The 18,229-nt window shown below is 37.9% G+C and overlaps 1 protein-coding gene across 4 annotated transcripts in view; it reads left to right on the forward strand.

The window, feature by feature from the left end:
* The window catches only part of SDK1 (sidekick cell adhesion molecule 1), an 857,904-nt gene that overhangs the window by 309,410 nt on the left and 530,265 nt on the right, over window positions 1–18,229 (forward strand). For all 4 annotated transcript variants that reach the window (XM_070231391.1, XM_070231392.1, XM_070231390.1 and 1 more), the window contains exons 2-3: window positions 2,858–3,017; window positions 15,744–15,850. In XM_070231391.1, the coding sequence (XP_070087492.1) occupies window positions 2,858–3,017; window positions 15,744–15,850 (267 nt within the window). The remainder of the gene's footprint in view (window positions 1–2,857; window positions 3,018–15,743; window positions 15,851–18,229) is intronic.

The raw sequence follows: 18,229 nt of genomic DNA on the forward strand, positions 1-18,229 counted from the left end.
TGAGAGTGGATGATTTTAGCTGAAGTACATAGCAGAAAAGGAAATTGGGCACATGGTTGACAATCAAAAGCTAAGAATGAGCTTGAAATGTAGCTTAGAGCGCATAATGTGCAGCAGAAGCAGGTGGAACTCTTGGAATCGGACAAGGAGTGACTGCTTCTGCCTTTGAGTTACGTATTTCGCTCACAGCACCTGACACTTTACCGTTCATTTCCATTCCGGCGTCAGACCTAGACTATAACCTCTTACGAGACGACAACTGTGTTCTTCTCATTATATTCCCAGTGCTGATTACAGAATCAATGCATGTTTATTGAACAGCAAACTGTGCAAGTCAGAGACCTAAGAATCCTTCTTGACACCTCCCTCTCCCTCACCTCCATATCTGATCCATCACTAAGTCTTTTTTGCCACCTAAATGTTGTTTTAGAGCCATCCATTTGTCTCTATCTCCACCACCACAGTCGCTTCTGTTACCTTGGCCCAGCCCACCATCTCCTGTTAGAGCATTTGCCTGGATCCTTGAGTGGCCTTCTAAATGGTCTACACCCACTGGTCCTTGGTCCTTCTTCATCCTTCTCCACCTTGCAGCCGGAACGAGCTTTAATGACACAACCCCTTCAAAGGCTTTCTGCTGTCCTTTTGTAATTCATAATGATAATACTGACAGTACTTTTGACCAAGGCCTATAAGTAGAGTGCCATGTAATTTATCATTCACATGAGGACACTTTTGCATGTGAAGTGGACACCATGGAAAATGATGCAAGGATGACCTGGGAACAAGGGTGTGTTTCAGCCAGATCCCTGCACAGCCTGGGCCTTACTCACCTGGCTTCCATTCACTCTCTTTGCACCTGCAAAACTGTTTGTTTTTCCATCTTTTATACTTCCCAAGGTTACTCACCATGTTTGCTGCCCCCACGGGGCCGTTGCACATGGTCTTATCTGTGAATTTGACTCCTACTGATCTTTTAGCTTTAGCTCCTGCATGGTGTCTCATTAGGTAAACTCTCCTTATTCTAGGCTCCTACAACACTCACAGATGCAATTTAACACTGATTTATTTGAATGAATACTAGTATGAGATTGGTAATAATGTATTACCAATACACCAGTAATGGAATATAAGTGATTAGCACAATGGCTAAATAAACTCTCTGTGTTTAGATTCTATATATTCAGTACAAAAGAAACTGGCTATATGTATGACAGTTTAATGTAAAAAATAGTCTCAGTTTTAACGCTTAATATGCTATTTGATGCTTCCCTTGTTAAAAAGTGCAGTAATTTAATTTAAAAGTCCCGTTTAGTAATTCCACAAATTTATCAAAAATTTGAAGTTAAGATTGGGGTTCCTGAGAAGAAAGTTCCCATATTGAGAAACCTGTCACATTTAAAGTCATAATATATAGAACTGGTGGATTCTGGAACAGATTATTTGGGTTTTAAATCGTGATTTTACCGCTTACTGTCTGAGTGGCCTTGAGCAAGTTACTTATTTTCCCTGTGCCTCTCTCTATCCATTCGTAGTGGCATCTCTTTTGTAGGGCTCTTGTGAGAATTCACTAAGGTAATACATAGAAAGCACTTAGAACAGCTTCCAGCACACTGTAAATGCTCAGTGAATACCTGCTATTGCTGTTTTTTGTATCATTATTACTATATTTATTCATTCAACAAATATTTATTCAGTTTCTACTTTGTTCCTGGCATTATTCTAGGTGCTAGGAATTCAGAAGTGATCAAGATAGGGCATGGGAATGCACTGAGTGTAATCCATAAACACTTTAACCTCAAAACCCGATACGTATTGGGACTGAAATAAATGTTATGGTCTGTTAGGGCGTGTTGGTGGGAAGGAGCTTTGTTAAGTTGAAGGGTGAGACTGAGTCGGCACGCACAGAACTGGGGAGGAGCATCCCAGGTGGGGAAACAGCACGTGAAAAGGCCCCGAGGTAGGCGGGGCTTAGCCTGGTTTAAGAGTTCGAAGGCCCAGTGTGCCTGGAGTGTTGACATGTGAGTAGAGAAGGTAGAAGGCCTGAAAGATAGACAGGAGGCAGATTTTGCCGGTGTGCCATGGGGATTTTAGAGGGAAAATGAGAAGTCATCTAATTCTGTTTATTTTACTGATGAAGAAACAGAAACCCACATGTCCTGCTCAGGGTCATGTGGCTAATTAGTGATGGAGCTAGAACTAGAAGCTGAGTGTCCTGTGTTCATACATTTTCTAAAATTATTGAAGCATAGATACAAAAATTGCATAAATCATATATAGAATGATTTTCTATGAATTTTTACAAGTAAGTGCCCCCGTGTAACCAGTCAAGTAGATCTTGACCTGCTCTCCATAAGATGCCCTGTTACACCCCCACCTGCATCCTACTCGCCGCCCCCCACACTGAGGTAACGATCATCCTGATCTCTAACACCACAGATTAGTTTTGCCTGATTTTGAACTTGAATATGAGGAAATTTCTCTTTTAGAGGCTAGGTATATCCCTTTGATTGTTACACTGAGAATATAATGCCTGGTTAAAACCAAGACTGGCATGAGCAGAGATTGCCCAATATGCCCCTTTGATAAACAAGTATTCATCATAAATGGAAATAACTTGGATGTCAGATGCTTTCAAATGGTGCGATCGTTGAGCTTTCAGCCTTTTGAAATATTACCTAGGGTATTGCATGTTTCCAGGGGGTCAAGGATTATTTGCTACTTAATTAGGCCCAATAGCTATCATTTCTACTTTGTAAAATTAGGTCTGTTTAAGTAAGTGATTGATTAATTGGATGAATGCCATTTTCATATGTACTTCATTCAGGTTTTTTTTCCTTTTTTTCTGAATATATTTCAGATGACGTTGTGCCGTATTTTAAAACAGAGCCAGGCCTACCGCAGATTCACCTGGAGGGGAACCGCCTTGTTCTCACTTGCCTTGCCGAAGGGAGCTGGCCTTTGGAATTCAAGTGGATGCACAATGACAGTGAGCTCACCACCTACACCAGCGAATATAAGTAATTGATTACTTGAAAATAAGTTTCTATTTCAGGGTGATGTGTTTAGAATATTTGCCTCATTGGCCATAATAGCACGAGGGGTGAAAATATTGGATTGAATTTCTAATGCATTGAGGATTAAAGAAATAGGTTTGAACATGTAATTAGAATGTGATTTACTCTTCTGATATAGGTGGTATTTACGCCTAGGAAGTCTATCATTATATTTATAAAAGTAAGCCCGTTACTGAAACTACCAGACAAAAAACACGCTATAGTTACAGAGGAATGCAAATGACAGCTTTAGCATGATAAATTTGCTTTCTTGTGACAACAGCTCCACCCTCCAGTATTGTTCACATCTAACGAGCATAAACGTTTAAACAGAGGTCTTTAGTTGATAGCTTCTGGAGCTCTGAGCAGTCAACAAAAACCTTGCCTAGCTAACTTTTAGAGTTGGGATGGGAAAAGATGGAACCATGGGAGGATGGAGTGAGTAGAGCATCTATATTCAGCAGCAAAAATGGCTATTTATTGAACTCCTGCCATGTGTGAAGCATTGGGGTACAGGAGTGGGCATGATGCTGGGGGACAGAGAACAAGGATTGAGATGGTGAAAGGAGGGAGGCAGGTTACCTCTGGGCTGTGGCTTCACTCAGGAAGCAGCGGCACCAGCTTGCAAGCCGCGGGATCTGCTTGCAGTGCCTGGAGTCTTTCCGGGTTCGTGTCTATTTAACGTCCGTTCTAGGTGAGGATTCTTATCCTAGATGCTGAAGTTCTGAGTAGGATGGAGAATTAGTGACAGCCAGCAAGTTCAAGAGGCCTCCAAATCAGTGCAAATCCACAAACCCCTGCTCTTATTAAATGAAATCAGAAAGAGGATTGGCTGTCTAGAGGGATTTTAAATACGGTATTGAGCCTCTTGACGTGGGGCATAGCCCACCACTCACTCTCTTTACCTCAGAGGTTACAATATGGTGTCCGTGAACCACATTCAGCCTGTCCAGAATGTCGTATGTGTGTATTTTAAAAATCTGTTAAAAAAAAAATACGTGCTTATGCACACAACATTTATTTCCTAATTGATTGCCAGCATTTAACAATGATAAGATTTCATATAATAACCCTGTTACCAGCCCCTCCTGACCAGTCAGAAGGCCTGGCCACTGGGGTCTGCAGCCCCACACAGAACCAGGGGCTGGGCAGTGCTGCCCTGCAGTGAAGGCACGGCTACTCGGTTCTCAGCACTCTGTGGTCCCCGGACCTTATAAAGCCACACTTGCTAGGCTCATTTCCATTATCGGCCTCTCCTTGCTAGACATAAGAGTTTGTGACCTCGTCTGTCATTATTAGGCCTGTACTGTCAAGTATCTGCTGTTGTGGGAGCAATTTATCATAACAGTGAAGAGCACGTTGAAACCAAACAAACCTGGGTTTGAATCCCATGTCTCCACCACTTAGTGTTCGAGTATGACCTTGGGCAAGTCTCCTGTTAGCCCTGCTTTTAGTATCTGCAAAATGGGGGTGATCAGTCCTCATTTGTGGTGCTGTGAGCATTAAAAGGCTCTAACGTATGTAAAACAGCTTATTTTCTGGTCCTCAAGCAATCTGTTAATAAATCTTAGGCAATGTTATATTTTATCCTCACGTGACATTATGGAGCTTGGTTTGTTAGGAGGCGTATAAGAAAGCAAAAGAAAAGTGAACTTAGAAATGAGAACCGTATTTGAGTAATGGGCTTTGAGGACAGGTGAGTGAATTCGAGTACTTCTGTTCAACTTAATGTCTGTGTGACTTTGGACAAGTTATGTAACCACATTGATCTTCCTTTTCTCACCTGTAAAATGGGTTTAATAAAACCCACCTCAGAGGGTTCCTATAAAAATTAAATGGCATAGTGTTTTGTGCACCCCAGGAAGAAAGGAAGAAGGTTTCAAAAGAATCCAGATAGTCCTTCCTAATAAAAGAAGTAGTGATGTGGATGAGCTGTGACGGTGGTCCTCCCACGGGGGTATGTGGCCATGGAGAGTGGCAAAGGAATTGTTTTCTCAATCTTCAGTTTCTGTGTGCATGTCTTCTGAAGTTGAGCTTCCTGAGAACATGCCTTTGTGTAAGCACCTGCCGGGTCTCTTTTCCTGCCCTCTTTGTGTTATTTCTCCCATTTCACAAAAGAAAGGCACACTGCTCCCCGTCTGAGTCTTCCTGTGGAACCATATCTTAGGAGAGCAAGGCAAACAGAGTTCAAAATATTGGGCTTGAAGAAACCTCTTTTAAACAACCCATAGGAGAGCTTCTTGCCTTTCACTCTCTGTACATATTTATTTGAAGGGCCAACTGTGACACTAGAAATGGAATATTCTGACCAATCTTGGGGTTTTCTTAATTCAGATATGGGGTGTGGGTGGGCAGCAAGAGCTATACCAATTTTTTGTTAACAACCACCTTTTCCATTCCCCAACTGTCATCAGAGAATATATAGCACCTCAAAGCACATTTAATGAGAACAAAGCCGGGAGCATCTGCAAGAAGCACCGCAGAGGAGGGCACCTTGTTTTAGCCAGGCAGCACACTTAAAGGAACGCTCTGTGGCTTCTCCATTGACATACATTAGAATTAAAACGTTCAAGATTTGTGAGAGAGAAAAAACAAGTGAAGAAATATTCTTTTACAAAGCACACTCTGCCTGCATTTCACTCTACTCAGAAATGAGAAGAGCTTGGCAGGGCCTCAGTTGCAGATTTCAAGGAGGAGGGGGTAAAAAGTTCTGCTTACTTCCATCAGATCAGTGTTCTATCTCAATACAGAAGAAACATGCACTAGAGGAAAGTTAGTGCTTTATATTTTCGCAAACATTCATTTAGAAGATACTTTCATTAACTGTTGCAAAGAGAGATTATTTGATATTCTAAACCCATGTCCATTTTTATTATTTCACTGTGTTTTGCTTGCTGCTCTGCATCAATCTTTTCTCTAGTTGTTTCTTTATTTCTTCCACGTACTCATTAGATTTAAATTAACTGTATGCACATATGCAGTCAATATCTTCTCTTCTTTCTGTCATTAATTTCTATCCAATTCTCTTCATTCTAATAGTAAATAACTTTCCATTCAATGAAATGTAAAGTAATTGAAAAAACAAAACAGTCACTTTCATTTCATTAAGAGACACATTTCTTTTCTAAGTTCTTAATGTTTAATAATTATTTTTCAGCATGTGTAATACAATTTTGTTTTTTTGATTAACTGTATAATAATTGCAATGAACGTGTAATCCAGAAGACGTTTTTAAAAGCACTTAAAATCTTTTGGTCAAAGGAAATTCTTTTTACATTCCCATTTATATGTATATTTTTATTTCAGAGCAGTATGATGGGCAATCAATAAGTATCTTTTGGGCATAAAAATATGTTACATTAGAATAAAATTCTGTGGGGCAAATAGATTTAATGCTCAAGTTCAATGAGTGAAAAGAAAATATGAAAGTTCTATCTGTTAAAGTGCTCATTTTTAAACAATGGATAATGTGGATATCAAAACCACTATGTTATTTACATTCCACTGGATACATTTAAAACAGTGGTGTAACAGTTGTGTTTTGAAATACCAAAACATACACCAATCCGTTATTGTATATGCAGCTATTTAAAGTTATGAAAACCGAATTTTGGTGTCAACTTAAAAACATGTGAGGAGGTAGAACTCTTTTTGCGTTGCTCTTTGCCTTGGCAAATTTACCTGTTAATTTGACACACCCTGGACAATCCACAAGAAGACAAAACATTGTTGGTTGTATTGAAGCAGGATTGAGTGGGTGGCTCTTTACATATGGAGCATTAAAATCAGGTGGGTGCTTCACTACCATCTTACTAGAAACTGATAAGAAGAAACAAGCTATTCTGAAGCAAGAACAGTTTGGGGTAGACGTGATAAATTACATTCTGTTCACTGAGGGCTTCAGACAACTGAGATGGGTTATCAAAGAGCCATTGTATTTTGTCATCTTTTTTTGCAAGATATAAAACCTGTCTAAAATTCTCATGCTGTTCTTTCAAATTACTCTTTCATCTACTTCCTTCCAATAAGCACCTTCAGCTGTCATATGTTAGCCTTCATGAGACCATTTTTAAGTCTCAAATTGAAAAACATGGATACTTTATGCAAATGGTAGCTGTTTTCCACCTGAAATTGAGTCCCTATTCCTCCTTTGGTGTCAGTTATGAAAATGCTAACGCTATAAAGAGCAAATATATAAACTCACCTTTTTCAGCTTTGCCTAAAAATAGCATTTTTTGATGCTTGTGTTACAAACTGCACGATGAATTTCAGTGAGTTTCAAATGTTATATTATTCATATTGATGCTTGTATCCACATTTAGGCACAGGTGACAACACTGGCAAAATGGGAGTAGTCCAGTAATTAAACCAAGTTTGCATAGGTGTCGTAGGCAGATTTGTGTCTGTGTTTATGCTGGGAAATATTTATTCTAGGTTATTTTCTAGTATGGGATAAAAAATATTTTGTAGCTCTATTCAAAGTATATAAGCCAAGAATTTCTTAATGTTAGGCACAAAACTTGTTGTTATAACAGGAAGAATAATTGGATACTCTAAAGTGCTGGAAAGTCTTATAGTCTCCTTATGGGACTTGTCTCTGTGGTTCAATTTCTATGAAAGTATCAACCATAGAATGTTGATAGATGTTTATTTTTTTTATTCTGGTAAAAAATAGGAATGGTTAAGGGAAAAGTTACTTTTTCTTATGTCTTATAAAAAGACAAAAAAATTTCACAGTATCAATAAGAATGTTTAAATACCTGGGAATAACCTTTATAAGAAATGAGTATAATCGACGTGAAGAAAAGTGAAAAACCTCACTGAGAGATATAAAAAAGAATCCTAGATAGGAAATCTAAGCAACCATAAAACTGGACAAAGTATATGAAACAATTGTTTTTGAGACCTCAGACATCAGGCGCCTGACAGTAGTGATGCCCAAGAGACAGAAAACAAACAAGGTCAGCCCTATGATTACCCCAGCTGACTGCCTTGAGAGACTTCCCAGGCTATGGCACAGAGAGGGGCAACAAGTGAAACCCAGAGGGCTTTTTGAGTTGAAGAGAGCTGAGAGTTCAGAGAGATAAGGCAGCTTGATTTCTCAGGGTGGAGTACTAGAAAGGAGAGAAAATTCTGCAGACCTGCAGAGGTTCTATTTTGAGTATGTAGCAGAATATTCATTAGCACATTCATCTAAGGAGACTCCCCAAGGCCAGGGAAAGAACTGCCCAAGAAGTGGAGGCAATAGTTCACTATGGTCACACAGGGCTGAGTAGAGTACCTGTTCTTACCAGCCAAACTGAGAACCCTCATAATTCATGGGGTTATTGGATGGAGTATACAGAATTATCTTGGGTCCATAATGGGGAATTATTAACCCTGGACCAAATACAGCTCTGGTCCTGCCTAAGAAATCTTAAGAGCAACACCAGAAAGGATCAAACTATTGTCAAGCATCTTTGCAGCATTGGAGAACAAAAGTTCAAGAATATTTATAGGAGTACAAAAATATTCATTACCAAACAGGGTAAAATTCACAGTGTCTAGAATCCAATCAAAGATTACAGGCATGTAAAGAGGCAGGAAAGCATAAGCCATAATGAGGAGAAAGATCAATCAATTGAAACCAAGCCAAAGCTGACACTGATGTTAGAATTAGCAGAGAAAGACAACAAAACATTATCATTGTATTCTATGTGATCACAGTTAAGTTTAGACATGCAAGATATTAAAAGGCAGAAATTATACTTCTAAGGATGAAACCTATGTCTGAGATGAAAAATGCATTGGATGGGACTATCAGCAGATTAGACATTGTAGAAGAAAATATTAGTAATCTTAAAGCTATAGCAATAGAACTATTCAAATGAAAGGCAGACAGACAAAAAAAGGAATCAAACACAATGAAAAGAGCATTAGTGAGTTACAGGACAATTTCATATGGCCTAATATATGTATGATTATGATCCCAAAGAAGGCAGGTGTGGAAAAATATTTGAATAAATAGTATTGAAGAATTCCACACTTGATGAAAACTAGAAATCCGCCAATGCAAGAAGCTCAACAGATCCCAATAGTGGAGTTACTAGCCAGTGCAATAAGGGAGGGAAAAAAAGAACAAGAAATAACAGGCATTTAGATTGTAAGAAAAGACATAAAAATGTCTTTTTTTGAAGGTGATGTGATTGTCTATATAGAAAATGTGATATTTTCTATAAAAAAGCTGCTAAAACTAATAAGTGTATTTAGCAATGTTACAGGATATGAGATCAGTATACAAAAATCAATTATATTTCTGTATATTAGCAAAGAATAGTCTGCAGTTTATATGTAGTCATGAACCACCTAATGGTCTTTGGGTCAACGAGGGACCACATATACCACAGTGGTTCCGTAAGATCAGTACCATATAGCCTAGATGTGTAGTTGGTTCTACCATCTAGGTTTGTTTATGTACATTCTGTGATGTTCATACAATGATGAAATCTCCTAACGATGCATTTCTTAGCACATATCCCCTTTGTGAAGTGACACATGACACCATGTCAAAAAATCTTAGAGATAAATCTGACAAGGGATTTGCAAGATTTTTACACTGAAAACTACAAAACATTGCTTAGGGAAATAAGAGAAGACCTATATAAATAGACAGATATTCCACATTCATATGTCTGAAAACTCAATATTGTTGACATGTCAAATTTTCCGAAAGTGATCCCTTCACCATATCCTTTAGGCTTGAGACCCTGAGATAGAGCGGCCAATTTTACTTCATCACTAAGCCATTGGCAAGACTCCTCTACATGCTTTTTATTTTGTATCTGTTGAACTCGCTGCTCACCAAGAAGAAAGATCTCTTTAGCTGAGAACCTTTTTCTTAGGTGAAATGTAACCAATTGGTTTCTCCATCAACCAGCCAAACTGAATGTGCCTCCCATCCTTGTCTTCCGCAGAGGGCGGGGTTCCCCAAGTTGTTCATCTTTAATTTTCCTGACCTTGGTTTATAGTAATTCCTTTCTACTGCTTAACTCTCCATGGGTCCTGTCCTCTGTGAACTGTCCAGCTCACAGTAACAACAACAGGTTATATTTTGGCTCAAATAAACTAGTCTTGCCCATTTTGGCTAAAATAAGTAGGATCTCTTATAGCCTTAATCTGCTTAAGGATCAGAGTAACTTTCCTGTTTCACAGTGCCCAAGATGTGAATGGTTGGGACAATGAGTATAAAGCTTTCAACCTAACTTTGGCCTTTCTTCTATATCACACAGTTTATATTTAGGAGCCCTGGAATTAACCAAATGAATTTCTCATTTCTAAGGCATCAGGTCCTTTTGTCTATTTGTTTATGAGGAAGGAGAAAATAAACTGTGGCAGGTAAAAGTGGGTGGACTAATCTCATCTCATCCCAAGTAGAGGTAACCAACACTGACTTCTGAGGCTTATGTGGTATGAACCTGTGCTATCTTATTTGATTTTCATCATATTAATATGGCGTGCCTCAATGCTTGTATCCCTCCCACAAAGTTGAGCATTATTTGTATTTATTTCTGACTTTAGTTTGTGTTTTCAACTACATGTGGTCGTAGCAGATATGATTGTTTCTGGAGAATTTCTGAAGTAGAATTAGCACTGAGCTTCCAAAGTTCTTATCAGAGATTATTTGCATTTAGGAAATTAATTCCATTTGGTTCATTTGTCTAGGAATCATCGTAGAATGTTAAGTGAAGAATTTTAGCAGGAATGACCAAAGAACTCTGTAACGTAATTGTCAACAAATCCTTCCAAGTGAGACAAATGAGAGCTTTTTATGGTTCCAAGTCACTTATGCTTATATTGTAATGCTTAATAGTTTGGGTCCTCTTTCCGTTGTGTCTTGGCATGGGTAATTTTAACTGTGTAGAAACTAAAATTTCCCCTCATACTTTAACCCTTCAAATAATGCACTGAAAGTTTTTGTATGTTTATAGAGAACCTGGCAATACAAGGAATTAAGTAAACAGAGATGGAATAAAGGGTTTTTAGCTCTAGAAAATCAGTGTCTTTTTCCCCAAAGATTTTCTGAAACCCCATTCTTACTGACTTGAGAGTGCATTTTCTCCTAACAACAGATTTGACAGACTAGTTCCAGTCATGAGTTTGTGTTTCGCTAAATGTGAATTTCTCCTTTTCTGCCCCTGATTCGATAATGGGAGAAAAGAATGAATGAAAAATGAATGATCCAAAAACTGTTTTAGAGAACATTCATGTAAACCATAATCCTAGAAGAAGATTCTTGGGAACAGTTCAACATTAACTTTTGAAACTCTGGATTGGCTTTTATAACTCTGAGTGAAGATAAAGTTTAAATGTAGTTCTTCATGGTATGTGCATTTCAGCACCCAGTTGATCCCTGAAGGGCTTATATTCCACAGATTTATATGCCCAAACGACTGCGACAGCTTCTATAGATCATTAGCTCATCCCCAGCAAGGACCTGTTTATTGCCCCCTTTCGATGTAATATACATTTTTAAATAAAATACAGATTAACGAACTCTTACAAATATAATGTTCCCATTGGCTGGCTTCCATCTTTACCATGCTGTTGACTTTAGCTTTGTACTGATTACTTTAACTCTTTTGAAAGGACTCAAAATATAACCGTCAGCTTGTTTGATGCCTAGGACCTACTCGAGATCTGGACACAGCTTCACAATTTTGTATCTGTATCTTTCTTAACAAGTTTCATTCTGGATTTTTCACTTAGTTATTTTGCTTCAGGGAAAAGCCAACTATAGACTCATTACACTTTTGACTATTGTTATTTTTTAAAGTTTCATCTAGGAAATTTATAAAAATAAAATTGAAAACATAATTATTTATCATCTCACTTCCATAAAAAGAATTGAAGTAGTTGTAAGGATATAAATGGCTTACAGGTATTTTTTTCTTAACCCTTTTTTAACTTTAAAGATAAGAATGGGCTTTGGACCAAGATACAGAAGTTTATTATAGAATGTGGTTGTTTATTTGCATGCAAAATAGATATTTTCATACCAGCATAAAAAATTAAAGTTGTGCGGAATAGTCTTATCTGGAGTGGCATAAAATGGATGTAGACCCTCATTAGAAGAAAAAACCTTATATCTAATTTTAATGGGTATGAAAGTTCTTTCTTGTGAACTGAATTATGCCCCTGATCTTAGAGGGAGAAACATATAGAGGGTTTTCTCCTCTGTACCGAAGATGTGGTTTTATTGTTCTCACCCATGGTAGGTCTCTGTAGACCTGCGGACTTAGTTGTAGTAGCTAGCTGTTGTTGGGAAGAACTGCTCAACAGTAATTATTCTAAAACCAGATAGTATTTTGTCAGACATTTTCTAAAATTTTGGTGGTTCACGTTCAGGAAAACTCCTTATAACAAATTAATTTGTCCCAGTTTTTTGGGACTATTTATCGCCTAATGATTCTCAGTGTTTTACCAGGAAGCGATGGGTTTTTTTTTTAAAAAGAAGTGACTCAATGAGGCATTATTTAGGTTTTTCTCTGACCATGGAGAACCTAGTAACTTCGGAAGTTTTTTCAGCCAAAACTATTTTGGCTAAGTTCCATGTTGTAGAAATTTGAGGAGTTTCAGGACAAGCCACAGAAACAAATTATCTCTTGTTGAAACGAAAAGGAAAGTGTTGCATGGACATTGGGTTAGGCAGACTGGAGGTTGGGCAGGAACAGAGTGAAGTGAGCCCACCAGAGCCTTATCACCTCAAGAGCCAGTCCTGAAAGGGTCCTGCTGTTAGTACCACTGGACCCTGGATGCCACTGCTTGAGCCACTGCCGCGATTGACACTGGACATTCACACTGCTTGCCTGGTCCTGGGCTCCACTGTGCCCCACCACTGCTGCTGTCAGACAGATTCTCCTTTAGCCCTATTCCTGTGCATCACCAGCCCCAGATCTAGCAGTCCAGAGTATGTGTGTCCAGCGGTCATGCAGTGTCTCATACCTGTGCCCTGTTAATGCAGGGGTCTGCTCCATCAAGACTTAGACAGTGGAGACTTCTCCAATTACAGGAAAGGGTACAGATCCTCGGCAGACAAAAGATGTCAAATGTCCACTCCAGGCAGGGCTAGTTAAGCAATTGATCATGGGCTGAAATGGACCTAAAGCTGCTTCCTAGAGAAAGTCTGGGGTTGTTCTCATGGGCCATTCCAAGTGGCAGTTCAAAACTGAGGTGTTCTCCTACCTAGAAGAAATGGACGTTTAAACTCTTGGTTTTGTTGTGGTTTTGTGTTTGATTTTCTTTAGTGGGTGTACTTACAGAGGACTTGAGAATCTTCTATCGGGGGTTGTGAATAAGCTCTCTGTCATGGGCTGAAGTGTCCCCTCAAAGCAGTTTCTTCTGCCCTTGCTACTTTGGGTTTCTGACTTCAGATGACTTACTGAAATCGTACAGTGAGGTGAGACCTGCTATTTGGTGTGATTAACTAGCCCTGGAAAATGTTCTGTTAGTCTAGTAGAATTCTTCCTGGATACAGTGAATGCAAATATTCCCTGCTATGTTTATTTGAAATAGGCATTTTCTATATTTTAGTGGCATATGGTGCTAAGATTTTATCATACTTTCTTATAAAGAGCCAGGAAATTTTCTCTGCTTAAAAATATGTGTTTATAAACAATAGACTTGCAATGAATATTCCCATCTGTTAGGTGAACATAATTTGTGTAGGAATTCCTGTAATAGGTGGAGCACTTTGCAACTTTTTTGAATATTTTTTCCCTGGTGGGACCTTAGACTAAAGAGATGGTACAAGACAGCACATGCCTAATATTCAATTTTGTATCTGTTCTCTCTGTTGTTTGAAAGCACTGCTATTTTTGTGCATTAGTACATAGGATTATTGTAGAAATTTATAAGAATTTAAAATCTATTTAGGATACTGCAAAAATGGAATGAATAACAATTATATAACTATGGTTATGTTACAATGATGAACCTGTTCTTGTAGTTTTTCGAATATATACTCCAATACCTTGTGTTATCTCTTTTCCAGAAACTTTTGTTGACTTTGTTTTAACCTAATCTCAAAACTCCTCCTTATTACAATCACAGTGTAGAATAACCAAAGCTGCTCATCCTTCTAACCTTGATTTATAACTTAAATAAATGGCAGTGACTCTTTGTGTTCAGTTTGATATTATTCTGATTTTCTTTACTCATTAATTTTTTGTTTGCGATGAACCATTCCTCAGAATAGAAGAAAATTTTATAGATTAAAACTCAGCAACATTATTTTCATAAAAGATTTTATTAATCTTCTCATAGGCTCTCAAGACGGTTATCAGAGGGAAAACATACTTTGATTAATTTTTTTAATACTCAATTACCTGTAGTGTCCAAATGTTTTATTCACTTAAAAATTATGCCTTCAGCACCTTTTTCAGGTTGACTAATTGGACATAGTTGAATAAAAAGATGAGCAATGATTGAATATCAGAGATTTCAAGGTATACTTAGGAACTGAGCAAAGAAAGCGTAACATACACTGTGCCTTTTACCTGATTTTTTAAAAAAAAAATTCCCTCATTTGACTTTGTAAGAGGAAGTATTTAAATAAAGATTACTACTGGAACATCTTTTGTAGAGGATAGCATCATTGCCTTTTCTCCTTTTTGAAAAATAGGCTACCATTCAATTGGGCTTTAGCTATTTTTCTTTGTTATAATAAACACCTTCCCATGTGTGAAAAGTATCCCGGACTCAAGCCTTATTCTTGATTTGTTTGTGAATATGGCCTGGAAATTAATTAATGATCTCTCTTAGGCAGCGTGGAGGATGTGGGCTCTGGAGCCATAAAACTCACTTTAGACATCCTTGGTTATACATCCTTACTCACGGATTTCAAAGCATCCTAAGTTATAAAACTATAAAACTAACGGTAAACCTAAAGCAAGGCTTTTATGGAAACTGTATCTTCTAACCAATTTTTTTCCCTATAAAATTTTACTGAAGTTTTTAGAAAGGCATTGATTTGAAGGATGATTACTTACAGTCATAGGAATGGGGAATACGAATGAAATGACCTTTCAGTCATCCAAAAACTTTTTAAAGCTAATGTCAGGCCATATGTGGAGAAGTAAGAAAGGGAAGTATATAAATCGTGTTGGGAGATGTCTACAACCGTGAATGGTGAGAGGAGTTGTGTCATGATGTCACTGCTTTCTTTGCCTTAGTGACATTTCAGGATGTATCTCATCCTGAGAGCCTTGTTTGAACTTTTATATAGGGTGACATGATACATTACATTAAGACTGTTGCCAGTTCTAGAAATAACTTTTAGAAATTCTGAGAGGTAGAAGTATAAAATTTTTCATTGAAAAGTCTAGTGTAAGTGCAGTGATGTTTAACGTCTCTCATTCATTCAGGCAGCCGTGAGTGATATCTTCTGTGTGCATGGCACTGTACTAGGCAGCAGGGCTACCAAGATGACAAGCCGGATCGAGAGCCTAGCTCCACGTAGTATTTACAGCCCACTTGGGGAGACAGATATCCATGAAATAATCTCACAAATAAATTGCAGTTGCAGTAGGTTCGTGGCTCAGGGGAGGACTGTGTAGAGATTAGTTTACCAAGATGAAAACTGAGCACCTGCTAGACGAGAGGCCAGGGCTGCTCTCGATCCGAACCATTAACACTTCTTCTTGGTTTTGGCAGGTATATTATTCCATCTCTACAGAGGCTCGATGCTGGGTTTTACCGCTGTGTGGTGCGGAACAGAATGGGAGCACTCTTGCAAAGAAGATCAGAAGTTCAAGTCGCATGTATGTGTACATTGAAAAGATCTCCAGCTAACAAAAACAGAGTATCTGTGGGGAATGCCAATCAAAATTACTTTTAACCATTGTAGGAACTGAAATTCTGTCTTGGATTCTCTTTGGAATAGAATAATTGCTAAAATTGGTTGAGAGATAAGTAAATAGCCAATGTTGGTGGTCTGATCATGATGACGTGGCTCATGAGTCACATGCCACTTTTTTCAATTCATCAGAATAAAGGGCCTATAAGGCACTGTGCAGGATAAAAAAAAAGATGACTTCTGTATTATGAATTAGCTTGCTACTCTTAGCTTTTATTATTTCCAGATTCAAATGCTTTTTAAATAAAAAATTAAACTCAGATACAATTTCATCAATTTGTAATCAATTCTTTCCAATGTTGATTTGCTTAGAAATCCTTTAGCTACATAACAGAAAATACATACACGGTCAATGTCCCAGATGGAGATAATGTTATAGTGATTTAATTAATTCTCCATTGGGCAGACCCATTTTGAAGAATGAAACTTTTAAAAAGTCACTGAAGATCTCATAATGCAGGGAGCTTGATTTTTAGTGTAGTCTTTAGGAGGAGTGGAAGAGGGAAGTTGGTCTATGCAAAGCATTTAATACTTTTCTAGTCCAAAATCTGTGAAGCGTAGGATCCATCTAAAATGGCCTGTCTGCCTTATTATATTTAGAATTTAATATTAAAATGTCTCTTCGTGTAAAAGAAAGCAAAAAGTGTTATGAAATTTTAAATTACATATTAGTATGTCATGATAGATTTTAAAGAACCCTAAAGAGCTCCTAAATTGGGCTGTGCTAACCAATGATGACAATATTTTCTCCCTCTTTTTATTTTTTGCTGAAGAAGATTTGCCCTGAGTTAACATCTGTTACCAATCTTCCTCTTTTTTTTTTTTTTTTTTGCTTGAGGAAGATTAGCCCTGAGCTAACATCTGTGCCAGTCTTCCTCTACTTCGTATGTGGGTAACTGCCACAGCATGGCGGACCAGTGATGTGGGTCCATGCCCAGGATCCGAACCTGTAAACCTAGGCCACCGAAGTGGAGCGAGTCAACTTAACCACTATGCCATGGGGCTGGCCCCTCCCCTTGGTTATTTTAACCCCAGTTAGAGCCTGTAGTTTTCAGTGTTACTATATAAAATAAAATAATTTCTAGTTACTCTACTATAATTACTAGTGACTGAGTGAGGTGCTGATGCCACACATGTTTGGTTATGTTTTTAATTACCGGGGATTCTTAAATTTTTCTGAATTGTGGTTGTGAAATCACTCAGCTAAATCTGTCTGCAGAGTAATTCAGAACTGTTATTCAATTGAATTAATGAAAACTAATTAATCAATTAAAAGTTCACATCAATGCTCAAAATATATTTGAATAAGTTAACAACTTGGAATTAATTGTAATATATTCGATTTTATAAAATTAGATTTTGGACTTTTTCTTGCTTGATTATTTATATCCTTTTTTCTATCCTTTATCTCTAGCTCTTAGATTTTCTCTCATCTCTTTTCTCCTTCTCTTTGATAACAAATTTCACTTTACTTTAAAATTACCATGCCTATTTTCCTAATCTGTTTCATTAGTTTGTTTCACCCTTTTCCTAGAATATTAAATGCTGCTTATGACATGGGAAATAATTTCTTTTGAGTCAAAAACCCATTGGTAATAGAGGTCTTCTATAGACTATTCCCAATTTATATACATTCAGACAAAAATATAGTATACGTGTCATATCTATGTAGATACACATACAGCTGTACATAATCATAATATGGAAATTTTTTCAAAATCTCAAATGTTACTAATTTAAACATTGGCCGCTTATACCCACATTCTAATGGCTGGGTTGTTTTTTCGTATGACCCCAGTTTTTTAAATGTTGGTAACCAGTAGAACAAAGACTGGAACAAAACCTACCTGCCCCAAACTAAATCAATGGTGTGGGGTTTGGAAAACCCTCTAACAACAAATCAAACATTAGAAAATATTTCTCCCAAAAGATCTGTTAGGAAGACAGTCAACCTAGAAAGGAAGAGAAGGGGAATCTGGCAGGGGAACAGTGATGCCTGGGCGGCACTAGCTGGAGAGATTTGGGAGCTGGGAGATGTGTACAAGCATCTTATCACAGTTTCTGTGAAAACCACTTCATGTGGCACTAGGATGCTTTTCAGTGGTTTCTTTCAGTATTAAAATCACCTGCAAACGTTTCACTGTTGTTGCAGCAGCACAGAGACCATGAAGTTCTGCTGAATCCTGTGTTTTGTGGGCACTTTGGGGGCGCATGGCTTTACCTCATGCTTCCCTTCTCCCCGTGCTCTGCACTCGTCAGCATTGCTGCTCAGTCTCTCGTCTTA

The sequence above is a fragment of the Equus caballus genome, chromosome 13, assembly GCF_041296265.1.
Source record: "Equus caballus isolate H_3958 breed thoroughbred chromosome 13, TB-T2T, whole genome shotgun sequence".
Classification (NCBI taxonomy): Eukaryota; Metazoa; Chordata; class Mammalia; order Perissodactyla; family Equidae; genus Equus; species Equus caballus.